We start from the raw sequence: 27,591 nt of genomic DNA on the forward strand, positions 1-27,591 counted from the left end.
ACCCAATAGAACACCTTTGGGATGAATTAAAGCGGAGACTGTGAGCCAGGATTTCTTGTCCATCAGTGCCTGACCTCAGAAATGTGCTTCTGGAAGAATCGTCAAACATTGCAATAGGCACACTCCTAAACCTTGTGGACAGCCTTTCCAAAGCTGTTATAGCTACAAAGGGTGGTACAATTCAATATTGAACCCTACGGACTAAGACTGCCATTTTTGCCACTTTAATGCCATTAAAGTTCATGTGCGTGTAAAGGCAGGCGTCGCAATACTTTTCAATAGGTTAGCTTACAGAGAGAATCTAAAGGGGATTGGGACTTGGCTTGTAAGGGTTAGTCCCGAAAGGAAACTAATCACGAAATACAAATAGGCCCAACTCTATAAGCCAGGAGATGAATAACTATTCCAAAAGTGGACACCCCCCCTTAAAAACTCACCATCGCAATGTAAAAGTACATACATAAGAAAGCAAGTACACTTACCCATATAAAATGACATTCTTTTTTAAATATTGGCACAATCCCACTGGATCATTTTATTTTTAGTATCATGCCAGCATTAAAAAAATATATATTATTGGCATCCAGCTTACATTCATATGTTAGAACCCCCCAAGATCTTGTAAGTGAGGAGAACGTTTTTTTCTCCCCGCAGTTGAGTGTAATAGTACCCTCCCCCCCCCATGCCCCAGGTACTGGTGATGTAGCCTTTCTGGGGGGCATCTGCGTGACCTGGCTATAGGCTTTTATTTTTTTAATGAGTGTTAGCAGAGCAAAAAGGGGGTATCCACTTTAACACATTTCTTATAATAGAATTCTCAACATATGATTGTATGGGACCTTACCATTGTGACATTGTTGTTGAAATGCACATGATATAGTGTTCAGTATATGCTTGTATTGCCCTTCCCTTTCATCTGCCTGGTAATGTAATAGGCCCATATATGTTTGGACACGGGCACAATTTTTTTTCCAGGTATTTTTTAAAACATATTCAAGCTATAGTTATATAATGGATATGGGCTGAAAGTGCACACTCTCAGGTTTAACAGGAATTACAACTACTAAAGTGGTTGTGAACCCATTACAACCACTTTAATAAGGCTTACCTGTAGCTACTCCGAAAAACTCCTAAACCTGCACGGTTTAGAAGATAGTCCCCTGTATCTGCATGTGTCGATGACATCGGCACATGCGTACTGAAGCAATGGCACGTACGTGCTGTTGCTTCAGTGATTGTGCCGTTACCTCGGCTCCCGCACGCATGCGCAGGAGTGACGTCATCACAGCGCCGGAGCCCAGGATACCCGGAAGTAATGCCGGGAGCGATGTCGCTGGCAGGAGAGGGGTACGAGGACCGATGCGGGGCTTCGATCTAAGGTGAGCAATTCATAATGAGCTAGTATGCTGTGCATACTAGCTCATTATACCTTTGTCTTGCAGGTTTTTTTTTTTTTTTAGGGTTTACAACCACTTTAAGAATAGCCATCCCCCATGTCATCTTGAGTGCTGACCATCACTTTCCTTATTAAGATTAATCTGTACCAGAATGATAGGAAGAAAAAAGTGTGGCGAAGGCTTGGAACAGCTTTAATCCAAAGCACACAACGTCATCTGTAAAACATGGTGGAGGCAATGTGATGGCATGGGCATGCATGGCTTCCAGTGGCACAGATGGACAATGATCCAAAACACACTGCAAAAGCAACCCAGGAGCATTTGAAGGAAAAGAAGTGGAATATTCTGCAATGGCCAAGTCAATCACCTGATCTCAACCCAATTGACCATGCATTTCACTTGCTGAAAGCAAATATAAAAGGTAGAAAGACCCACAAACAAACAACAACTGAAGACAGCTGAAGTTAGACACTGGCAAAGCATCAGAGAGGAGGAAACCCAGTATTTGTCCATGGGTTCCAGACTTCAGGCAGTCATTGCCAGTAAAGGATTCTCAACAAAATATTAAAAATTACCATTTTATTTAGGATTATATTCATTTGTCCAATTACATTTGAGCCCGTGAAAATGGGGGGGGACGGTGTATAAAAATGGTGTCAGTTCCTAAAATTTGTACTTTATATTTATGTTCAATCTCTTGAATCAAAGCTGAAAGTCTGCACTTCAAAATCATTTGGATTGTTTCTTTTTAATTTTATTCTGGTGGCATACAGAGCCAAAAGGTATGCAAATTGTGCCTGTGTCCAAATATATATGGACCCAACTGTGAGTATACAAAAAAAGAAAATGCTAAATATTCATATGAAATATTTTGTAATTACATAAAAAAAGTCAGAAAGCCCCACCCCATTTATACAAAGGACACTAATATGTAACAGTTTAATTACAGTTTACAGATTAAATACACATTTGGAAGTTTTTACACACACAAGAGGAAATAAACTTTCTTCATCTATCCTGTGTGAAGTGGGTTGCTTAGGTTTGGAGGCGCAGTGCAATACAGTCCAGGAAGAACCGCTGGCGTGCTCTCACCCATTATTCATGCTACTTTACGCCAACAGAAGCACACAGTAGGTGCTCAAGTCCTGAGTGAGAATGTCCCTGTGACCAATCAAAGTGCTGCTAAACTGGCGAATATGTTTTCATTGGGAAGGATGATAATAGTGGCGTTTTACAGCATAAATAAAATAAAATAAAATATTGTTTCTCCACAAGGCCACTTTTACAAAATAACATGCCGTTATAGGAACCCAGCAACAAGATATATTGCACTTCAGTCTGTAATGCGGAACTACAGCCAGTTCATCTTTTTCATAGTCATTTGTATATTGCATGGAAGGAATATGAAGAACCAGTGCTAGAAATAGAACACTTGTTGCCACAAGTGAAGCATTCTGTCACACTCGCCTCTCAAGTCTTGCTGTCCCTACACTTCACACTATCCAATGATACCAAGAATTTCTGGATTTAGGGTGTGACTAGAGACACTGGAGACTACAGTTCACTACGAACACGGCAAGGGTGCACTAGATCAAAAGGATCTCAGTATGGGATGTCATTCTGGTAGTACTGGATCATATCGTACGTTTTGCTCCTGTAAGATAGAAAACAACAAAGACACTGTAATGTGAAAAAAACAAAACACAAAAAAAAACAACAAGCAGACGGGCATGACTCTCGTCATACCCCGTTTACCCCTGTCCCCATTCCTCCCCCCCCCCTCTTCATTTTTGTACTACCTCACTGGTATATTCTTCTATTTTCAACCTGTAAGGTTCCACATCATTGGATTTAACTGCTTGACTTTTACGTTGCTATGTAACATGCACTAAGAGTTTTTTTTATTTTTGTTTATGGTAAATAAAAACTTTTCTGTTAAAAATAACAAACATGGTATACCTACCTGCTCTGTGCAGTGGTTTTGCACAGAGCAGCCCTGATCCTCCTCTTCTCAAGTCCCCCGCCAGCTCTCCTGGCCCCTCTCTCCTGTTGAGTGCCCCTACGGTAAGTAGATTTCTATGGGGGCACCCAAGCTGAGCTGCTGCTCTGTGTGTCCATTGGAACACGGAGCCGTGGGGACACGGAGCCGTGGACGGGCCCCGCCCCCTCACTCTTCTCATTGGCTCAATACATTTGAGATGGGGTTCAGGTAAGTATTAGGGGGGCTGCTGCACACAGAAGGCTTTTTATCTTAATGCATAGAATGCATTAAGATAAAAAACCTTCTGACTTTACAAGCCAGCCATAGACGGTTCAAACCATGTATGGGAACGGCTGAAGGTACCTAAGTTGATCGATCGATCAATCAACTTGGGTACAATCAGCCTGGCGAATTTTACATGTGTTTATTATTAGTGTCTGTTATAGCCACTAGCAATAATTATTGTGTTCTCGCAGTAGGCATGGCTTTCCCCCATCCCAAGAACACAATGGGTCAGCAGGAGGGATTCCCATGTTAACACTGTCTGTGTTGATGGGGGAATCAAACGATTTTCTTTCCTGCAGAAAAGAAAATCGCTTTGTCTATTGCCAGCCTTAGTAAACTAACCACCTAACAGAAAGGACTATTATGCAGTGGCAGGTACTGCAAGCACCACACAATGTGGTTCACAGAGCCCTGCAATCCATCATTGCTAAGTGGCTTTATCAATACAGAGATCACAAGTGAGAAAGGGGTTGAGCTTTATTTCAAGATGAGAAAAACTGCTTAAAGTGGTTGTAAACCCACTTTTTTTACTTTTACCTACAGGTAAGCCTATAATAAGGCTTACCTGTAGGTAAGGAGAATATCTCCTAAACCTGCACGGTTTAGGAGATATTCCCCTCGCAATGCGCCGCTGATTGCAGCGGCGCATGCGCAGGGGGGATCTACAGCGAAAGGACCAGCATCCGCCGGACCTTGCCGAATTTAAATCTCCCGCGCGCATGCGCGGGAGTGACATCATCGCCGCTCCAGCCAATCACAGCGCTGGAGCGGCGATACCCGGAAGACACGCCAAATCAAGATGATATCTCGCTCGGCGTGGACCAGGTAAGTTCTACACACCTCGTTCCGAGGTAAGTATTTCATAATGAGCTAATATGTGGTGCATATTAGCTCATTATGACTTTTGCCTTGCAGGAGAAATTTTTTTTTTTTTTTTGATGCGGGTTTACAACCGCTTTAAATTTCATCTGAGCTATGTAAACTTTAACAGGAAGCCATCATTACTTTCAGTGGGAACATTACACAATAAACAATCATTAGACTTCTATGACCACCCTATATATAATGCATGTGTTATTTGCCACAGTTATTGTTATTTTCAGCTCTTTTTTACCCTTCACTATCATAGCTTAGTGAATAAAGCCTTTTCCGGGATAGAAAAAAAGATATCAAACCTGTTGCTTAGGAAGCAGTTCTGAATGATCTTCAGGATGAAATTGGCTGCTTCTCTCTCTGTCATGTTGGGACTGAACCTGTGCCTGTATTCGAAACAAATAGGGAGATGTGACCAAATGTCCGAGAACATCTGTTTGCTAAAAATTAGCATGTAGCCAGAAACTCACTTAAGCAACTTAATGGTCTGTCCACGAAAGCATGGTAGTCCTGTATCCAACATGAGGGTTACCAATGATACTACCGCATCCATATATGGCCTGCAAGTCAAAGTGTATACATTAGTCATTCTAAAACGTCTTTTATAATTCCAAAGTTTTAACAACTAAAGCTAGTTAAAAGTAGAGAACAAAAGGACATCTTTATGTATAAACTAATAAATAGAACTGTGTTGCTGCCATTGGGAAGTAGAATTCAAGCAGCTAACTGGGAACTTGCTGGCAGCACATCAAGTTACAGTACTGAGGTGCGCACAGCCTCACTAACTCCAAGGATTTTGTTTTTGGTGACAAAAAGTCTTAGAAGTACTAAAATATTTAACAACTGCAAAGTATGTCAATTAAAATATTCAGGGATATGTTATGGAGAGCTGTCTGGGCACAAAGACACAGGTATCTGGAGTAGAGTATTTGCAATATCCAAATTATCCTTGCTTTGTTATAAGACAGAAAAGACTGACATACATATCTAATCAGGGTAATGTGTTTTTTTTTTTTCAAATATACAAAAGTTTCCTTGCTTTTTTCCTTTATTCTAAATGTGGTTCACTGTCGAGGTGCAAATAGGATTTCATAGCCAGAAATATAATTTGGATTGAAAGGTACTGACTAAGAAGAAAAACAAAAGTAGACCTCACCGCACAGCTAGGTAGCCACGCACACACATTTCCATGAACCACTTAAAAGGTGTCGCTTCCATTTTGCCTCCCATGATCATCACCATCTCATCAGTCAGCTTTATATCGGGTTCCCATCCCAAGTTGCCTCCTGGAGAGCTCTCAAACATAAATCCAAAATCTGCAAGTAGAAAGAAGTAGCAGCTCATTAGGAGGTGGCATGTGAAGGACCTGTTCATACTTTTCAAACTTCATGCAGTCTCAGTGCAGTCCTAGGATGCATCTGTGCAGGTGCTGCAGTGTATTATGGTGCATCTGTGAGCACTTACCTGTAAATTCCTTAGCGTGGAGTGTAGTACACAGGACTCGCATTTATAGACCATGGGTTATATGCAGGCGACTGGACACTAACAAAAATCTTTGCTAGGGGCTGCCCTATTTCAGGCTCATATAAACCCACCCATTCCTTGGGACTCCAATTTTTATTCAAGCAATAAGGAGTGACCACAGATGAAGGAGAAGAGCCTGTTCCCTGTACGCCAAGATAAGGGATTTACAGGCAAGTATAAATTCTCACTATCTTAAAGCGGATCTTCACTCTCAAATAAATAATCCCTCCTCTCCACCCCTTAACACAAATATCGCTATATTTTTTTTCCTTCTTTATCTTATAAGCGAATTACGTGCACCGTTTTGCCTTGGCCTCCTGGGATATGCATGTCACATCCCAGGAGGCAAAGACTTTAATTAAGTAAAGAAGGAGGGGGCAAGACTAGTGGCATGTCATTAAAAGGCACACTGGCTGAACCTGGAACAACTTGCGATGGTGTCACACCAAAACATGGTGGTGTGGGACTGAACGCTGCCAGATGAGAAGAGGGTCCCAGCTGGACAATGCTGGATCCACTGGGTGGGTGTCTGAAATGTACAGAACTCACTACCAGGTAAGTAGGGGTTTAAAAAAAAATGGTGGGGGCAGGGAGGGTAAAAATACACTATATATCAAAGAGAACAGAACTCGCATACACAGACCATGGGATGTCCCCAAGCAATAAATTGCTTTAGCCGAGGCCTGAACATTCACCTTGAGAATGCGAGTACAGCGGACCAGGTGGTGGCCTTGCAAATCTGGGATATAGATGCTTGATGCTGGAAAGTGAAAGGGACACCTGATCTGATAGAATCTGGAATAGGAATTGGGAGAACTTTTTCCTTAAAAGAGAAGTACTTCTCCTGTGGATCGCAGGAGTGCAGTTCCTTTTGCACTCCTATGTCCTGTCACAAAAGCTGGTCGAAAGTCAGAAACAGGCCCACGTACCTGGACCAGGACCCAGCTCAGCCTCTCAGCGGCTGCTGACTAACAGTATTTGTGAGAACCGAGCGATCTGTGGTGTTAGATCGCTGTGTTCTCAGTGTTAGAGCCGGCTGTGGACCGATGCTGCATCCTCCTCGTTAAGTATACTTTAGAGGGGGGGGTCCATACTTCTCTGTCAAGGGTGTGGGCCCTGGAAGTAACTTGTCTGATCCACCCTAAAATGGTGGGGAGAAGCGGTAGACCGAATGTCCTCTACAAGGGTAGAGCTTTACAAGGTCCAAGCGATGTAGGGAAATGTCTTTGGTGTGTTTTGGAGCAGGACAGTGGGAAGGAAGGATGATATGCTTATTGAGGAGGACCAGAAAAACCACCATGAGTAAAGAAGGTCTTGATCAAAAGACCACCTTGTCCCTGTGCAAAATAAGAAAAGACTCTTTACAAGAGAAAGCTACCAGCATAGAAACAGGCCTAATAGATGTAATAGTCACCAGGAAGGAAACCTTACAGTGGAGGTCTTCCAAGAGGATTTCTCTAATTGGCTCAAAGAGAGGGTCTCTGAAGTACAGAGAGGTTGAGATCTTAAGGTGACACAGGAAGCAGAACTGGGAGATTTATAGCAACCCACTAAAGTCTTTATTATGGATTGTATAATGAGAGGTTTCTAGAAGAGAATGGACAAAGCAGAAACTTGTTCCTTAGAAGTACTCAGGGCCAGATGCTGGACAAGACCAGATAGAAGAAAGGCCAAAATACAAACAGCAGCATATTCCCTGGGACTCCACTAATCTTTGCACCAGGCAATGTAACCTGCCCCTAATTATTCACTGCTAGATATACTCCAATTTGGAGACTTTCAAAAATATAGCGTTAGGACCGCAGTACACAGAGGAGCGTTGACGTAGGCACTGAGGCTTTTACATATATTTGCAAATGTGTGCAACAAAAACCCTTTAAACATGAATTGTTAGATAGGGTCAATTTGTTTTATTTTTGCAGACTAGCTGGTAAGAGTACTGGGAAATTTGTGCTTGCTTGTGTACTGCTCCCCCTCTGCCAACAGCTGTGATCATTACCCGCCAATGAAGCCAACCTGAGTGGCTTCTGTACCAACACTGAGATGACCAATCAGAGAAATCACAAAGGTAAACAGTGTAGTGTACACGGCATCTGAAGGAGGTGCATGACTTATGGGTCTAGAGTGGAGGCTATAGGGTGAGATCTGAGTACCCAAATTCCGAGGCAGCAAACTACCAAAAGACCCAGCAAGATGGACAAACAGCCCTCCATTTATAAGTGGAAGCGCACCTTCATGTGGGAGGCTGAACAGAGAAAAAATTACCTCTTGCGTTGGGATCTAAAGCCTCACCAGAAGGTAAGCTGTGACTACCTTCAAGGTACTACTGCTGTAGCAAAGAAGGGTGGTTCAGCCACCTTGTCTACATGCCTGCTGTGTTGAGGCAGTAGCACACTCCAAGCGCCAGTGGCATTGATAATGAAAGTGTCAAAGGCAGGCCCGAAGACATGACTATTGAAAGGGAGGACAACAACATCACCATGTTAGATACAAGCTTAGGTGCTGGAGAAAGGCCATCACAGACAGTGGGCTGAAGCTCACTGTCAGTGACATCACAGGGCCGGTCCCACCCCCTTCACATCCCAGTGCTCCAGTAAGCGTGAGGGGGGGGGGGGTTGGCAGAGAGTTACCAGCTTTCTGCTCACAGAGCACTGAGAGCCGAGCAATTAGCAGTATTTGACTGCTCGGTTCTCAGTCTTGGAGCCGGCGGGGAAAGATGCTGCATCCACCTAGGTAAGTATGATTCTTTAAAAAAATAAAATAAATCCTGGACTTCTCTTTTAACACAAAAAAAGCCTATTTTTTATATCTGTTTAGCCACTACTCACAGTAAATAATTGCTAATAAATGATATCACAAAATGTAGCTTGACCATAAGGGGAAAAAAACACAGAGATGAATGAAGGAAATAAAAATCTGACAAGAAAACCTACCAATATGGATGATGTGACCCAATTTATCCAGCATGATATTTCCATTGTGTCTGTCTTTAATTTGCAGTAGGAAGAGCAGTAGGCTGTAGGCTGCCATGCTCCTGATGAAATTATACCGGGCCTATAAAGAGAGAACAAGGAATAAAACCACATTACAAATTAGCAAAATTTGCAGTGTGGAAACCAAAGGAACCAAATAAAGCAAATACATTTGGGAAGAACATGGAAATCACATACACGTAGGTTTCTAGTTGATTCTTAACCCAGGACATTACTGTTGTACCAGTAATCCTAGCCGCTGCATCAAATTCACATATACATAATCCGCAATAAATACAAAACGTAAGACAGGGATTTCAGTTAGCCACTGTAATTTCTAATTATACCTCAGACAGGAGGCTCATATCTTATGCATTATCTTTCTTTAATAATGCCCATAGCAGAAATACAGTAAACATTTATTGTAACTTAAAAGAAAAAATTCAAAGAACTACCCTTCCCAGCAGTCCCTGGGCCAGCGTAGCCCCTCCCAGACCGTAGTCTATATAAGGGACTGTCTGAGGTAACCTATTCCTCTTTCTTTCTGCTCATGGCAGAGCACACAAGATAAGTATTTCATGTACCTTTATTATTTACAAGATAGGTATTTCATGTACCTTTATTATTTACAGGATAGGTACTTCTTGTATCTTTATTATTTACAAGATAGGTGTTTCATGTACCTTTATTGTTTGATTGTATATATGGTCTCTGATACCGAGTGCCCCGGTGTCGGGTGATTTTGTTCAGTCTTGACTGATATGTTTGAGGTATTGTGGAACATGGGGAGTTTCCCTGGAATTCCTCCCTGATACCGAATGCCCCGGTGTCAGGTATTTTGTCGGAATTGATTGTTCTGTAGTTTTTGGAAGATGTGGAATACTGGGGGTTCTCCCTGCTATCCCCCGTTTCTGCGCTTTATTTCTGTCTGCCTGACACCGGACCGGTGTCAGGCAGATATGTTTGAGAGGCCACGTTTGTTTGTTTCCAATTCTTTGATTCTTTGCTCGGGTTTTTCCCTTTCTTTGACGTTGGAGCACTGCGGCGTCCGTGCGGGATCCGCGCTGTTTTTCATTCGCTCCCTCGGCGGGCGCCATGCCTGGGCAACTGTCCCCCCAAAAACCCACCCCCCTCCCTCCCCACGCTCCCCTTCGCGCGCTCAGGTGGGGGGCGGGGTCTCTGCCGCGGCCGCTCCTCTCCTCTCTTTCGGTGCCTCTCTCGGTATCGAGAGCGAGACGGGGGAGAACGGTTCTCATCGACCGTTCCGTCCCTCACAACCTCGGGCCAATAAGAACTCCAGAGGCCGTAGTCTCGCGAGACTTCGCCTCTGGAGTTAGAATCTCGTCAGGCTCCCCTCACACCGCAGGATGTCCTTCCCAGCGGTGTCGTAGCCAGGAACCTGCTGCTGTTTTCACCATGCTTTCAACCACTAGATGGCAGTACATCTTTTCAGATATATATATATATATATATATAAATATATATATTTCATTCCAATGAATCTACAATAAATAATTCAATATATACTCAAATTATATTTCTGGGGAATTTATTCCCTAGAACATATACCTTATTTATCCTAATAAATAAATAATCAATATGTAGATAGATCAATAAATCAATAAATTAAATAAAGAAATTATAGCATGTTTATCTCCAGGGAATTTATTCCCTACAACATACTCCTAATAAATAATGAATTAAATAACTATCTAAGGATTGAATGAATGAATAAATACATTTATTATTAATGATATTATTATTAATATATATTATTACTTATAATATATAACTAAATCCATTATTCAATTTTACATATAATAAATTATAGATGGATTATACAAATTATATATTCATTATATAAATAAATTATACAAATATGTATAAAAAATTGTATTGAATTGTACAAAGATTCTACAATTTAATGAATATCATGGCATTGTTCATGCCGGTCCCCCGGATAGGGTGGACACAGTCCTAGGAGGCCAAATCTCAACAGTGTTACACAGTTGCCAAAACTGATCGGTAGACCAATCTTTACGACCATGGCGTCGGTTACCCCCGCCTGCACACCATATGCCCGGACCATCCGGCAACGGTCTACCGCCCCTGAGAAGGGCTGGGCGTTCCAAAACGCTGCCACGTTTCTGTGGCCCTTGACTCCCCGACAGGGGAAGTAAATAATATGTCCCAGGCAGTACCCTACCCGGACTGCCGACCCACTGCCCTCCCAGACTCCGACCGACCCCCGAGCCTCGGGGAGATGCACATGCAGAGGCAGCGATCCGTTAGACGGACTAAGCCAGACCCATTCGTGGACTCTTCCAGAGTTGTCCGCGGAGTCTGAGGCGGCTAACACCTTGAGTCTGAGGTTGTAGATGATGAGAATGATGATGAGTGTTAGGGCAGTGGGCACATGGCGCTCTATGACGACGCCAACCCTGTTCCCAGGGTGACACTCTATGGATTCTCGTAGAGAGCCATTATAGATCCGGGGGCGATATGCCATCCACACTCCGATGACTGGGCACCTCCGCCCGAGGTGATCCAATATATCACATAATGGACCCGGAGATCGGTCGAAAAACTCACCGAATCATTTTCAGGGCGTAACCCCCTTCCTTTACCATTTATGGCTGTGCACACTCCCGAGGTGAACCCCATACCCTGGGGGTATCCCACCATACACGGGAAATCCCCCAAGCTGGGAATAGAGAGGTCCTTCGGATCATACAGACCAGGGCCTTGGATCTTTGGGACCTATCACCATCATCCCACACCTTATTGAGCAGGCCATGCCGCTGAACAGCCGACTGACCTCTCCCAAATCGGGGCTGGGCCCAACGGGCGGTCGCCTCCTGGGATGCGTGGACACTACGGGTCCGACTGGACACCGCCGCTCGAATCTTAACGTGGCTTGTTCCCCAGCTGTCTCACCTAGCCGAATCAGACCCCGGTCCGACCACCGAGGGCAGGCTAGTCGGGATCACGCTGATTAAGATATTCCAAGACGGTAGGTCTCTATTCCATCCCGGATGAGCCCAAACGTCATCAAAGTCTAACACGGTACAGTGCCGGTCTATCAGGATTATAGGACCGGAGATGGACCTAGTCCCTCTTTCCTCGGTCTTCAGACCTGAACACCGCCCTAATAGACAACGAATTGCAGGGCCTCTGGTTCACCCAAACGATAGTGGAGACGGACCCGCTCTCCCCGGGTTTCCCCAACAACGTCTTCCTGGTCAGGAAAGGAGGGCGGTTATCGCCCGGTAGTAACTTGAGAAATCTCTCGTAATTACCGTATACAGTGACGACATTCTGCGACACAAAGGGTGAGGTTGATTATCTACTTGGACGACCTACTCTTAATGGCTCGTACCCCTCGCCTGGCGAACGAACACGCCTCCGGGACAGTCCCCCATAGATCACGGGGAATCTATCCTCTCCCCATCTCAGGAGGTAGAGTTTTAGGGTTCTTGGTGGACACCAACCTAGTGCTCCTTCGGCTACCCATGACCACTTGGCCGCCATCTGCACGAGGTCAGTATCGTGCTGGGCTAACGACGGGTATCCTTATGCGGACTGGCTCGCCTGGTTGGCCTGTTTCTGGCGTTAATCCAGGCCATTTGTCCAGCTTCTTTCACTATCGAGACCTTCAGAGTCTCAGTCCCTACGTCTTTGCCAGGAGCTTCACTGTGCAGACGTCGTCACTCTGGACACGGAAGCCATAATTGAACTACGGTGGTGGCTACGTCAGGTCGACAGACGGCACGGCAGGTCCACCTGCAACTCCACGACGGATTCATCTTGGAATAGGTTGCCAACCACCTCGGTTGGGGTACTCGATGCGGTCCCTCGTCCACAGGAGGGGCGTGGCCCACAGCGGAGTCTCTGCTGCACGTTCACACGTGGAAATCCTGACGACCGCCTTGCCATCAGGACTCTAATGCCACACACGTCCACCTACGGTGTGTTCTTGCGTATGGACACCGTATCCGCGGTCCAGTACGACCTTCGCTTGGGGGGTCCTTGACCCAAAATCCTAACAGATCTAGCAAGATCTCTGACATTTCTGCCTGGAACGCGACATCGTTCCAGCTGCGAAATGTACCCCAGGCACTTCCGCTATGGTGTTAGATTGGAATTCTCGTTACCCGCCCAATTCCATCGACTGACGACTGCACCGGTCAGTGTTCCTGGCCCTTGCTCCCTTATGGGATCCTTTCTCTCCCCAGTCTGTACGGGGATCTGCACCCTCTATTCACGACGCACGTCCTACTTCTCTTCGCATGGTTGGGTTTTCGGGGTGTCGGTCACGGACAGCGACCTTTTCTTTTATAACGGGGGTTCCACTTGCCTTGATCTAGGCCTTGGGACTAGATATACATTTCGATCATCCGGAGGACTCTGGGTTAGTTGGTGATCAACGACAAGTTAACCTCATGAAGGCGTTCGTCTGAGATGACCAACTACCTGGTGGACTCGTTTGAGTCCGGGAGGTCCTATAGCTCCCCTGCACCTTCCGCACTGCGAACTCGGACTACCGCTCCCTTGTAGACTTACTACCGGTGGGATAACACCCATGGTGTACCGACTTAGTAAGCGTTAAGTTTCAACGCCCATCACACCCAGGGTATCAACGCTATTGGGAGGTGATCAGTGGTCCTGACCACGCGCCAGGACTGGGGGGACAATCTCACTCTGTCGGAGGTTATTGTCGTTTGAGCTACTGCCCCCTCGTGTCTGATTCCGTCAGACGCATATCGGGTGTCACGACGTTGGCCATTCCAGGCGTCGGATCCCGCCTCGGAGAGTCAGGGTTTTTCCGTCGTGCGTAGGACAGCGGCGGGACTTCATCGGTTTTTTCTACCCGTTCTTCCCCGCACATCGTACTCCGTTGTCTACGGATTTCTTAGTCCTTCACGGTCCCACTGTGATCTTCGCATCTCTTCCTACTCCTCATTCCTACGCTAAACCTCAGTTTCCGGTTTCCTCAGCTACGCTAGCCAGAGGGGTACGATCAATCATGGAAATGGCAGGGTCTTACGTAACCCCGTTGGGCGCCCACCCCTCCAGAGGAGCGGTGGCTCCTAGGTCATCACCCCGGGCGGCTCCCTATAGGATTTACGGCTAGCGGCAGACTGGTAACCACGATTGCTTTCTGCCAATTCTGCTTGGATCGGAGGAACACATATCTATATCAATTTTGTAGTTTTTTCATTTGTTATCATCTATATATGCATTGTTATAGCTTTGAACTTGCATAAGATATGAGCCTCCTGTCTGAGGTATAATTCGAGATTTTCCTAGCTTGTGACGGAAAATATTGATTATATGAAGACAGGAGGCGAGTATCTTCCCTCCCGACCCAACCCTGTCACGAGGTTGTCTCTCTCTCGTTCTAGACTGTTGAACCACACACCCTGCAAGTCGGAGGCTGGTACGCCCCGGCAGTTCGTTTTCACTAACCCCGTCGGGATTGCTGTTCCGTTTCGATCCATGGGTTTAGTTCACCGCAGATGGAGGCTCCTACTACGTTCCAGATCCGGAGTCGGGATGCCGTTGACTGAATCCGTTGGTCCATGTTCCTGAAGACGACTGACCGGTCGGCTCCGAATGGTTTTGGTTTTCCTATAGTCCCCGTTGGGATGAAGTTGGTCCGGATGAAGTTGGTCTGTGTTGGCCTTGTCCTTTCGTTTCCTCCAGATTCAGATGTTGTGTTCCGGTCGGAAGGTTCCCGGCAGCCGCGGAGATGTCTAATTGGACTTTCGGTTCCTGTTTACACTAATTCGCATGAAGAAAGAGGAATAGGTTACCTCAGACAGTCCCTTATATAGACTACGGTCTGGGAGGGGCTACGCTGGCCCAGGGACTGCTGGGAAGGGTAGTTCTTTGAATTTTTTCTTTTAAGTTACAATAAATGTTTACTGTATTTCTGCTATGGGCATTATTAAAGAAAGATAATGCATAAGATACTCGCCTCCTGTCTTCATATAATCAATATTTTCCGTCACAAGCTAGGAAAATCTCGAATTATATACTGCAGCTTCTGCCTACTGACTTGACTATGTTTACAATAGGTATTTCATTAATCAGCTGATAACTAGTGCAAGCATGAAAAACCACATCAAATACAAGTCAAAAGCACACATCAAAAATTCTGTAGAGATATATAATACTTAAACCAGAAGAATTTAAATGACAACCTGTGCAGATACAATTGAATGTATTGGAAACGTTAACTTAGAAACAGTACCTTCTGAAATGCTAGGGTAGACTCATCCCCATACTGGCGAGTGAAGTAATCATACATGCCAAAATCTGTCTGACGGCCGAGCTGATCTCTTGAGGTGCAATCTGGAATGCACTCAATAACCCCGCACTGCAATACAACAAAAAAGTGTGAGATTCATATATCTGCACTGTTGCAATTCATGTTTGCCAACCACCTAGATGTCTCACAACAATAACAGAACATTGTAGTTTGGATGGATAGGTTGAACTTCTTTGTAAATGTACATGCTGTTGTTTCTGGAGAAAACAAAAACACTGCTCACCGACATCAAAATCTCATCCTAACTTTAGTAGGAGTTTAATTGGTCGGGATTCATTTACTGAGCAACTTGGACAGTTTGCAATCACTGAGGGGTTTATACAATTTCAACTGTATAGGGAAATTCGACAAGAAAATGTCAGGACCTTTGATCCAAGACTGAAAAGATTTGTCATATAACATTTGGATGGAATTCTGTATTTTAGAATGTTCAAAATGGCAAAAATAATTATATACACTAGAATTAACTGTGCAGATGTGAACAATTACTAAAATACTTTGATTGCTGTTATTAAAAATAAACAAACACTAACAAAAATTTGAAAGCAGTTTTGTTTTGTTTCATGTAAATCAAAACTGAAGTAATTGTAAGAGCCGGTTCACACTGGGGCGACTTGGGATCCGACTTGAAGTCGCCTCAAGTCGTCCCAAGTCGCGCTGTCGAGAAAAACAATGCAAGTGAATGGGAGCGGTGTTAATACACACGACTCGAGACGCTCCGACTTCAAAAGAAGTTCCTGTACTACTTCAATCCGACTTGTAGGCGATTTGTACCCATTGATTTCAATGGAAGTCGCCTCCAAGTCTGATCCAAGTCTGATCACTGTGTTAACTGAAGCGACTTTCCAGGAAGATAACATACATTTCTCAGGCAAACCTCTCCCTCCCCCCTCCCTCCCCTAGAGCTGATTGTTGTTTGATTGGCCACTGGAAAGTCTCCTGTCCTCTAGACGATTTCAAGTCGTGTTGTAAATCGCCCCAGATCGCCCTGTGGTTCATGCTCAAGACGTGTCGGAGTCGCCTCTGAAAGTCGCGCTGGAAGTCGTGTCGCCCTAGTGTGAACTGACTCTGAAGAGTTGAACTTGATAGACACACTTTATTTTCACAATTTCCTCAAACGTTTAGGTGTACCACTATCAAAGCCTTTTCATCAAACTTGGTTTGACAAAACAAGCTGGGCGGAGCTATGGCCTATACGTAATTTCTGCTCCGTAGAACGCACGCTCACACCCAGGGGAAGCAGGTGGAGGAGCGCTTTCCTACTATAGCAAAGCTGATCATTCTGGGTGCCTGGTGGGCATAATAAAAATGTGTGTTTATTGCTTTATGATCCTAAATGATGGTAAGCGAAGAGTATCTTCTCTTTGTAATCCGAACACTGGCATTGTTTACTACCCAAGCTACCCTATCGGCAGTCCTAGAAGGACAAGCCCTTAGACCCCTTTCACACTGAGGCAGTTTTCAGGCATTTTAGCCCTAAAAACAGCACCTGAAAACTGCCTCTCAAGCCACATCAGTGTGAAAGTCTGAGTGCTTTCACACTGGGGCAGTGCGCTTGCAGGATAGGAAAAAAAAGTCCTGCAAGCAGCATCTTTGGGGCGGTGTAGGAGCAGTGTATACACCACTCTCACACTGCCCCTGCCCATTGGAATGAATGGGCACCGATTCTGAAACGCCTAAAAAGCACTTCGGAAGCGACTCATCACGGGCGCTTTTGACCCCTTTTTAACCCCTTCTTAGGGGTTAAAAGCACCTCACTACCACCTGAAAAGTGGCACCAAAGCGCTGCCATAACAGTGGTAAAGTGCTGCTAAAATGAGCAGTGCTTAACCACTAACGCGAGCATCGCCCCAGTGTGAAAGTGACCCAATCAAAAAATGAAGGTCACCATACTATGTGTGATTAAGCCGTAAAATGTTTTCCTCACTAAAGTCACGACAATATAAGATGTTGTTTACCTTGCAAATAAGACAGTCGTTATTTATTATCAATTAGATGAAGACCACATCACAATTTAGTCATTCATGCAGAAATCCATACAATTATAAATTTTACTTAAAGCTATAACATTAGAACATGCGTCAGGATTATATTTACTGAAAAAGATTTATCTGTGGCCTTCATAAAAACATGCTGCATTTTAGAATATAGTTTAAAAACAACCAGCAAGAAAAAATAAATGAAAAAATACACCAAACAGATCTCAAGCTGGATGATATACTCACACCAGGAGCTGTTGCCACCACTCTATATGGAAAGACAAAGAGGTCGAGCCCAACAAGTTCGAAGATGTTCTTGAATAAATCTATGATCTGCAGAGCTAGCATGTCCTATAATAGGAGGAACAAGTCACAAAATGTCTTTCAAAAGAATAAAAATCTAAAAATGCCTGCTTGTAGCTTTCTCTGCAAATTCTGTCTCAGAATTAATTTGGTTTGTGAATTACAGCTATACAGCTTTTTATTATGCAGGGAAGGAACCGTCTGTGTTACCTTATTTAAAAAGCTAGGTTACCCAAAACTTATAGTATGTTTTTGGTAGATGCTGGAAATGTAAACCACCAGTTTCATGTACCTCAGTGAGATATCTGAGCTCAATCAAGTTCCTGGTCTGCTGTGGCCAAGAGCAAATTTCTGCAAAGCATAGGCTGTAGCCTATAACAGGGTCGCCAGGGGTGGCACAGCTACCCAAACTCAGTGTTTATTGCAGTTTGGGATGCATTAATTACAATTTTTATTTTACAGTTGCCCCAAGCTGCACTTGCCCATAGTGGGCCCCAGTGCCCTGACCCAGCAGCTCTGGTAAGGCTTATACTTTATTTCACCAAGTCTTCTAATATCTCCGCCCTTCACAAATCCAATTGCCCCCCTATTATTCCAATGGGAAGTCTGTACACCACTGGGTCATCCCCTATGTCTGTTAAGACACTATCAATACGCCTATCAAATATTTTATACTCACTTGTCTGCAGTCATCGCCAACTTTAAATATGGCTGCCTGCCAGCAAACTTTTTTATCAGCACCTTCCTCTTCACTTTCATCTATGGAGTCAGAGCGGCAACGAAGGCCTGAGAAAGAAAGAGGGTGCAGCATGCATAATAAGTAGAAGTGTTAAGCCATGTACACACGATCGGTTTGTCCGATGAAAACAGACCGATGGACTGTTTTCATCGGTCAAACCGTTGTGTGTGGGCCCCATCGGTTTGTTTTCCATCAGTTAAAAAAAAAAAATTGAACATGTTTTAAACTTTTCCTATGGATAAAAAACCGATAGAAAAATAAAGATTGTCTGTGTGGAAGTCCATCGGTCAAAAATCCATGCATGCTCAGAATCAATTTGACGCATGCTCGGAAGCATTGAACTTAATTTTTCTCAGCACGTCGTAGTGTTTTACATCACCACGTTTGGACACGGTCATATTTTTGACCGATGGTGTGTAGGCAAGATTGATGAAAGTCAGCTTCATCGGGTATCTGACAAAAAAATCCATCGGATTAGATTCCATCAGATATCCGATCGTGTGTACAGGGCTTAAAAGGTCGAAACAGGTGACTGTAGTAATTGACACTTACCTTCTTTCTCCAGCTCACTCACTCCACATCTCTTCACCTTGAACTTTGCCAGATATGGCGCTTTTGCCGCACTGCAAATACATGGCAAAGGTATTTTGTAAAAAAATATATATTTTTCCCTTTTGAGGGGACAAATGTCTAACCTATTTAACGTCATTTTACATATACATGAAAACCAGATTAGAATGATTTAAGTCGTTTTGTGTGTGTTAATGTTTTAAAAACCTAGTCCCTATGTGTAATTTGTAATTTTTTATGTACAACATGGGACAACCATATTAGTTCTTCGTAAGCTGGCTGTAGACTGATTGAAATTTGTCCCCTGCTCACCGGAAGTCAAACGCTTGATTAACTTCTGTTAACATAGGAACTGTGACAGAACCCACTGTCACTGTGTGTTTTGGAAGGGACTGTGGGCGGGCCTGTTAACCACAGATTATGGCCCAGAATACTGGAGACCTGAAGACAAGCTGGCATTGAGATAATGTAATGTAATGCTACATGCCTTCTCCCCCACACCCCCCCCCATGTTGCTGTGTCTAATTGTGTTGGTTCATGACACAGACAATGGTCTGGACTGGAGACGTACAGTCCTGATCAAAAGTTTAAGACCACTTGAAAAATGGCAAAAAATCATATTTTACAATGTTGGATCTTAACAAGGTTCCAAGTAGAGCTTCAACATGCAACAAGAAGAAATGAGAGCGAGACAAAACATTTTTTGAGCATTTAAATAATTGAAAATAACGATTAAACTGAAAAGTTTAGGACCACATGCCTTTAAAAGGCCAAATCTGTGCAAAGATGTGGATTCATTGTCATTTTCTGTCAGGTAGTCACATGTTGTGATGCCAAAGGCAAAAAAAAATCCCTTTTTGAACGTGGTTGGGTTGCTGAACTGCATAAGCAGGGTCTCTCACAGCCCGCCATCGCTGCTGAGGTGGGACGCAGTAAGACAGTCATTTGGAATGTCTTAAATGATCCTGAGGGTTATGGAACAAAAAAGTCAAGTGGAAGACCCAAAAAAATTTCACCAGCACTGAGCCGGAGGATCCAATTGGCTGTCCGTCAAGACACTGGACGATCCTCGACCCAAATTAAGGCCCTTACTGGTGCTGACTGCAGCCCCATAACCATCAGACGGCATCTGAGACTGAAGGGCTTCAAAAACAAAAAAAAAGTCTTCAAAAACCTTGTCTCCATGAACGCCACAGAACTGCTCGTTTGGACTTTGCAAGAGAGCACCAAACATGGGACATTCAAAGGTGGAAGAAAGTTTTATTCTCTGATGAGAAAAAATGTAACCTTGATGGTCCTGATGGTTTCCAACGTTACTGGCATGACAAGCAGATCCCACCTGAGATGTTTTCTATGCGCCACAGTGGAGGGGGCACCATAATGGTCTGGGGTGCTTTTTCCTTCAGTGGAACAATGGAGCTTCAGGAAGTGCAGGGGCGTCAAACGGCCGCTGGCTATGTCCAGATGTTGCAGAGAGCATTCCTCATGACTGAGGGCGCTCATCTGTGTGGTAACGACTGGGTTTTTCAACAGGACAACGCTACAGTACACAATGCCCGCAGGACAAGGGACTTCTTCCAGGAGAATAACATCACTCTTTTGGCCCATCCTGCGTGTTTCCCTGATCTAAATCCAATTGAGAACCTTTGGGGATGGATGGCAAGGGAAGTTTACAAAAAAGGACAACAGTTCCAGACAGTAGATGGCCTTCGTGCGGCTGTCTTCACCTCTTGGAGAAATGTTCCCACTCACCTCATGGAAACGCTTGCATAAAGCATGCCAAAAACCAATTTTTGAAGTGATCAACAATAATGGTGGAGCTACTCATTACTGAGTTCATGTTTGGAAGTTGGATTTCTGTTTTGGGGGGGGGGGTTAGTTTTTTTTTGGAGGTGTGGTCCTAAACTTTTGATCAGCTGAAAAACAGCCTGTTTCAGTTTATTTGTTGTTTTCATTAAACTGAATGCTCAAAAAATGTTTTGTCTCACTCTCATTTCTTCTTGTTGCATGTTGAAGCTCTACGTGGAACCTTGTTAAGATCCAAAAATGTAAAATATGATTTTTTTGCCATTTTTCAAGTGGTCTTAAACTTTTGATCAGGACTGTATCTCCGCAGGGGATGTGTATTGAGAGGCTGCCTGCTTACCATAATCTCATTATGTTTATCTGTAGCCTGTTTCAATGTACAAATGTTCAGTTCCCATTGGTTGTTCCTTGTCCTCCTCCCTTCTTTGACAAGGCTAAGGGGAGTGTCCCTAACTGTGTGTAAAACTGTATGTCTTGGATTTTTAATAAACAGTTTGTGCTCTGCATGTTTAACCCTCAACACCTGTGTGGATTGTCTCGTGATTGAGGGGTTAAGGGCTGGATATGGCGAATCTTCAGGCTGCGGGTGCGTTTGGAGGACAGGAGACACAGGTCTGGCGGATGTGCCCACCTGGGGTATCTGAGATCCGTCACAGTGGTGGCAGCAGTCAGATGTCTCCTGCAGTCCAGGTCATCCAAACCACCACCAGGATTCAAGATCTGGGCAGCCACCGAGGAGTGATACGGGAACCAGCCAGCATGAGAGCGGAGTTCGGGAGGAGGCTGCAAGGCATGCGGAAGAAACATCAGGGACCAGCGACGGATCGCACCATGCTCGGCTGGGAGGATGTGATCTGCCGGCAACTCCACAGAGATGTACTGGACACAGTACCGTACGCGAGAGGTGTTCCTGAGGGAACGACCACGAGATGAATGGAAGATCGTAAACGTTGGTGACCGTTACAGGAACATACTGGAAATATGTTTTTTCGATCAGCAGCTGCAGTCTCTGATCAATGTAGTCTGATATCAGCTCATCCTGTTGTCAAAATAACAATGCTCCTCCTCCGCTGCTCGTGTTAGCATTGGAGTTGCTTCCTACACTGTTCTCTCCCCAATTGTTTCCCCCTGAGGAAAATACATCATCCCTGTGTCGACACACATTGGGGTGTGGACAGGACAGTGTAGGAAGCAACTCCAATGCCAACACGAGCAGTGGAGGAGGAGCGGAGGGACATACAACCTTATTGGATTTTTATTATCTCTGTCAGATATAGAGTGGAGCACTGAAGCATCCACAGTGTGTGAGTACCCTGGATGATTATATTTTAATACATTTGTTTAAAACGATAAAGCACTATCCAGCCATATCTTTTCATATATGTACCGAGGATCACATCACTGAATAACCCAGGATCCAGCAGAGCCTATTTATCATAGAGCCCAGAGGTGGTTCAACTGCATTGTTAGACCAAACTTAAGTATGCGGTCACATGCCGTGAGGTCAGGAGAACCACAAAGGGGGGAGGGGGGCATGAGTTTGATACGTTTGGATTACGTTTGGAGCACCATCACAAAGTTTCCACTACAAAAAAAATATTTATAAGGATCACAAAATTTAAACTACATGGAAAATGTTATAAGGACTTTTTTTGATAATTTGTGTTTACTACACTTAAATGATTCAGAAATTATAATTTATCTCACTAGCACGTCAGCACTTAATAGAATGTATTATTCACGATATTGATTTCAATCTGCATTGGATGTATATATATTTGTTGTACTACAGAATTTGTGTAGAGTGGACAGTGCGGCACATTGGTCTATATTTTACATGTTATACTTACCTCCTATGTGCATTGTTTTTTGCACAAAGCAGCCTGTATCCTCCTCTTCTTGGGTCCCTCTTCGCTGCTCCTGGCCCCTCCCTCCTGTCGAGTGCCCCCACAGCAAGCAGCTTGCTATGGGGGCACCCGAGCCGAGTCACAGCTTTCGTGTGTCCATTCAGACATAGAGCCTTGCCCCAGCCGTCCCCCCTCTCTCCCTTGATTGGCCAACTGATTTTGATTGACAGATGCACGAGCCAATGGAACCGCTGCCATGTCTCCAGAGATGGAGCTCAGGTAAGTAATTAGGGGGTGCTGGGGGGAGGGGCTGCTACACACAGATTTTTAGATTTTTTTTTTTCCTTTCATAATGCATAGAATGTATTAAGATAAAAAACCTGCCTTTACAACTTCAAGGTTAAAAAAAAAAATTAGGCTTTAACCTTACTTTAAGCAATATAGTAGCCCCCTTCCTTGCCACTGACATTGACTGGAATAGGCACAACAAAGCTGCACCACCTGCTTTTATTTATTGGTATGCCCAATCACCAACTGCTCACAAGTGCATCTTACCTTGTGAAGTGAAGGGCAGGTGCACAGTTTTTGACCACTTGGGTTAGCTCTAGCCCAGTAGTTGTCCACGAATGAGCTAAAGGGGGCCTTAAATGCGGCCCCTGGCATCACCAAGGGGCTGCACATAATGTTAAATATATGTAATGCTTGAAAGAACCGTCAGAAACTGCAGACCTAATAGCAAAAATGAGGGTCAGAGAGTGAGGACATGTACATTTTTGGAACATGTTAATTGAGACTAGAAGAGATCAATGCCATTACCCTAATCAACGTTCCCAATACATACTGCTGAGATTCGCAGGTTGGGGACCAGGGCAAGTCGAGAAGAACAAAATCAGTAATGTAAAATAACATATAAAAATCACCACAACTTTTAAAGTTACGTGTGTGTGTGTGTATATATATATATATATATATATATATATATATATATATATATATACACACATACACACACACACACACACACACACACACGCACACACGCACACACTATGATCATCCTAATGTAAATAATTTTTTCTATAAAACACAGCCATATTTGTTTGTTATGCAGCATAAGCAGGGCCTGATTAGTAGAGATGCATCTTGATGTTCCACTCTCACAAAACAAAATTTACTGACAGAAACAGAGTTTGTTAATCCCCACTAAAGGATACCTTTTAGGATAGAAACGTGCTCAGGGATTGTAATTTTTATCATTGCTTTGCTAAGCAACAAGTGACTAGTCTGGAACAAGCATGCAACCAGTAAAAAGTCAAATATTTATTCTAGATTAGTGACTCACTGAGTAGTTGGGAAAGCCTCAAAATGTTCACCTTCAAAAGCAAGTCAGCAATGGCACCAATAGCCTAATTTCATGACATCCAGATGACCACTAGAGGGAGCATTTAAATGTCTGTACATTCAATAAATTACCAAAATAGGGAACAGATTCTCAAACTCAATTTTTTTTACTTTTATACACTATAGTTTCTCTTTTTACCATCTGGATATAACAATGTATTTTTTAAAGTCAATGCATTAAAATACTGTACACATATTAATACTTTTGTCAAAATGAGAAAAAAGAAATAATAATTTTCTACATATATCACCTCTGCATGGGAGTTCCAGATTTGTAATCAATATCCAAGACGATGGCCTCTGGATTACTAGGCAGATAACAACCTACAAATTGAAGCAAATGAAGATCATGCACCACAAAGTTGTACTGATTTTAAGCACATATAGGAATATTATTAGTGCATCAAAAAAGTAAAGCTCAGATACCCATCAAAAGTATAGGTCTGACTACAGTGAAATAAACGAAAGGTAAAACGTTTTCTTTTTTTCCCGATAAAGTAGAGAGGGATTTGAAAACCTGTCAGTTTTTATTGCGGTCTGTGCTCCTGTTAAGGAGATAATAGGTAATAGAGAGGATATCTTCCAAAAGGAACACTAGTTCTTGTGACCTGGGTGGGGGGGTCCACAAGGTAGTCCCTTTATTTGGAGAGATTTCCTCTCACTTCCCGTTGGGCTATAGGACTGGAAGTGAAGGGAAATCTCCCCAATGGGAAAAAAAGAACTGATATGGGTTATAACCCTCCCTTGCTCTATCCAAAATGAAAAAAAGTTTTGCCTATAGTTCTACTTTAAATCCAACTCCAGTTAAATTTAAAGCGGAGAACGGTTAGTGCCACTGTTTGGTTTTAATTGCTGTGTGCAACATTGGGAAGATATACCCTCAATGGAAGAAAGAGGGGATATAAAGGCAGCAGAGTGTTGAAGGATTAGCAGGGGTGTCAAACTAAATTTTATTGTGGGCCACATCAGCATTATGATTGTCCTCAAAAGGGCCGGTTGTATCTGTAAGATTAGATGTCCAGCGCATGCCCTCCTATTACATTAGATGTCAAGAGCCACCCCACCATCAGAAGTTGAGTCACCCACTCTCCCTTACATCACAGTGCACCCCCCTTTCATTATGCTGCTGCTGGGAAAAAGTTAGATGCATTGCTTGAAAGCAGAAAGTAAGGGTCTGGAGGATGACTAGAGCTGCAGCTGCAGGAGAGGTGCAAGGGCCACATGAAATGGCCTGGAGGGCCGGATTCGGCCAGCGGGCCTTGTGTTCGACACCTGTGGGTTAGAGCATCTGACAAAGGTAAAATTACTGTCTGTACCTTCCAGTCTCCTGGACAACTGTTCTACCCGTTTCCCTGTATGACCATTACAAATAAAGAGAATTAAGGAAAAATCATCCCAGAGGTAGTGATAGGCCGAACACCCCTCGGTTCGGTTCGCAATATAACTTCCGAACAGAGAAAAAGTTCAGACCTGAGCTGTGAACTCTATTAAAGTCTATGGGACCCGAACATGAAAAATCAAAAGTCCCCGTTTTTAAGGCTTATATGCAAGTTATTGCCCATAAGCTACTCCACCACAAAGTACACCTGCCAATTTTCCACTCCTGGAATGTGAACCACGAACATAGCTCCGCCCATGACCAGATCAGATTCCTCCTGGCCAACTTCTGGTGTCTCCTTAATGATTTATGTATGCCAAGGCTGTGGAATTTTCTGGCTGAACCCTTACAGGGATACCTTACAAGTGTGTCAACCAATGCAGGAGAGACAGTCAAGCCGCCTGCAGTTCCAGTACATTGACCAGTACAAGACCAAGTTGTCTGAACCAAAAGGGGATGAAAAGGAGTAGTGAAGTGGGGATGGGGATTGAAGGGGGGGATGTAGCAACTAGATATCCAGGGATACCAGCAGGGCTACCAAGAGCACTTACTTGTCCAGCTGCAGGACCCCCCCCCCCCATTTAAGAGCCTTATGCCCTTTTGGCATGTACGTAGACATGATCAACACAATGCATATGAGCCTTACCTGGCTGGACTTTTACTTCAGACAGAGCACTCAGGCAAGCCTTCTTCCGTTCATCTCCTTTAGGATACGGCCTGGCAGGTAAAATAGTGACATTAAAAGGAATAATCTTCACACTGCAATACTGTAGATATCCAGATATACAGTAAACTATATGACAACTTGTATCACGACAGCTGCTAGGTCCTAGCTTTCCCCATGAGTCTCCATCTGCCAGGTTATACAGGAGTCTTTAGCTCCAATCAGCTGGGAGAATTATAGGCCAACTCCTTCCAGGTTATAAGTAGATGGGGACTAAAACAAAGATTTCCCTAAGGTTCAATATTGTACAAGTAATTAGAGTCAACTTTTTTCCAGATTAAACAGTTTTGTGCCTGGATGCACTTCATTTAGTTAATGATTCTGGAGGGAAAAGATAATCTGCTCCCCCCAATTGGACCAGGTTTTCCTGCACACTTTTGATGGAGTAATTAAACTTTAATGTCAGGTTTATAAGACATAGGGGGGAATGTGCGGTGGGATTTCTTAGACATAAACATCTCAGCTCCCACTGTGTGTTCCAACTATTATCAGAGAGACTTGAACTTTAAACACATTGTGCCACTTAACATATTTAACTTAGTTTAACTGGTGCTAGGTTTCTTACTGAGGCAAAATAAATTGCTTAATAGGCAATTAAAGTTGTAATAAAATCAGAAAAAAAAGATTAAAGTGCATGTAAACCCAAAAGCAAAAATGTAATATATTGCAGCCTACCAATCCTTAAACGCGGAGGCGGCATTTTTAAAATTATTTGTTTCCTTTATTTTTACCTGGTGATCCAGGAGGTAAGTCTGTTATTTTTCAACTTCCTATAACAGATCAAGTTTTCCAGCAAAGATAAACAATTCAACATTGACGGGCGTGTTTACCATTCTCTATGTTTATTTATGTAAAATATTTACTTCAAAAGGAAAAGAACTGTTGCTATAATTGCTTAAAGCGGAGTTCCAACCGGTTCTGTGTTTATTAAAAGTAAGGATGAGCTCAGGCATGTTTGCAACCTGCACATGCAGAGCCCGCCAGGAAGTTGCCACTGCACAGCGCTAATCACAGGCAGTGAGACATTTTTCGATCTCTGCAGCCGCAGGTCCGGAAAAAGGGGCATTGCCTGCTATTAGCGCTGTCCCAGTGCTGACTTCCGAGCAGGCTCTGCAGGTCCGGGTTGAGAACACGCCTTGGCTCATCCTTAACCACTTGGCGCCCGCGATATAGCCGAATGACGGTCCCGGCCCCTTACCACGTGATCAGCTGTCAGTCAATGACAGCTGATCACGTGATGTAAACAAAAGCCGGTAATCGTTTTTTTTCTCTCCTCGCGCTGATAGCGCAAGGAAAAAAAAGAAAAAAAAAAGCTGTTCACCTGCTCATGTGTAAGGGACATCGGTCACGAGGAGGAAGGAGGCAAATCTGCATCCTCCGTAAAGTTAGTACCCCCTGCAAGTGCCACCTGCAATGCCCACAGTGCTCACCAGTGCCACCTATCAATGCCCATGTGTGCCCCCTATCAATCCCCACAA

At 43.9% G+C, this 27,591-nt stretch overlaps 1 protein-coding gene across 2 annotated transcripts in view; it reads right to left on the bottom strand.

Moving 5' to 3' along the window:
• Window positions 1–2,321: 2,321 nt before the first annotated feature.
• Window positions 2,322–27,591, bottom strand: part of PI4KA (phosphatidylinositol 4-kinase alpha) — a 163,742-nt gene continuing 138,472 nt past the window's right edge. Inside the window, exons 46-56 of one of the 2 annotated variants that reach the window (XM_040348472.1) lie at window positions 26,036–26,106; window positions 24,263–24,335; window positions 18,940–19,010; window positions 18,328–18,434; window positions 17,592–17,696; window positions 15,289–15,414; window positions 8,994–9,114; window positions 5,693–5,852; window positions 5,007–5,096; window positions 4,839–4,922; window positions 2,322–3,051 (exon numbers count right to left, since the gene is read on the bottom strand). In XM_040348472.1, coding sequence (XP_040204406.1) covers window positions 3,000–3,051; window positions 4,839–4,922; window positions 5,007–5,096; window positions 5,693–5,852; window positions 8,994–9,114; window positions 15,289–15,414; window positions 17,592–17,696; window positions 18,328–18,434; window positions 18,940–19,010; window positions 24,263–24,335; window positions 26,036–26,106 — 1,060 coding nt within the window. In that variant the 3' untranslated portion in view covers window positions 2,322–2,999. The remainder of the gene's footprint in view (window positions 3,052–4,838; window positions 4,923–5,006; window positions 5,097–5,692; window positions 5,853–8,993; window positions 9,115–15,288; window positions 15,415–17,591; window positions 17,697–18,327; window positions 18,435–18,939; window positions 19,011–24,262; window positions 24,336–26,035; window positions 26,107–27,591) is intronic. The other variant, XM_040348480.1, reaches the window with a different exon arrangement.

Source organism: Rana temporaria, chromosome 1 (assembly GCF_905171775.1).
Source record: "Rana temporaria chromosome 1, aRanTem1.1, whole genome shotgun sequence".
Taxonomy (NCBI): domain Eukaryota; kingdom Metazoa; phylum Chordata; class Amphibia; order Anura; family Ranidae; genus Rana; species Rana temporaria.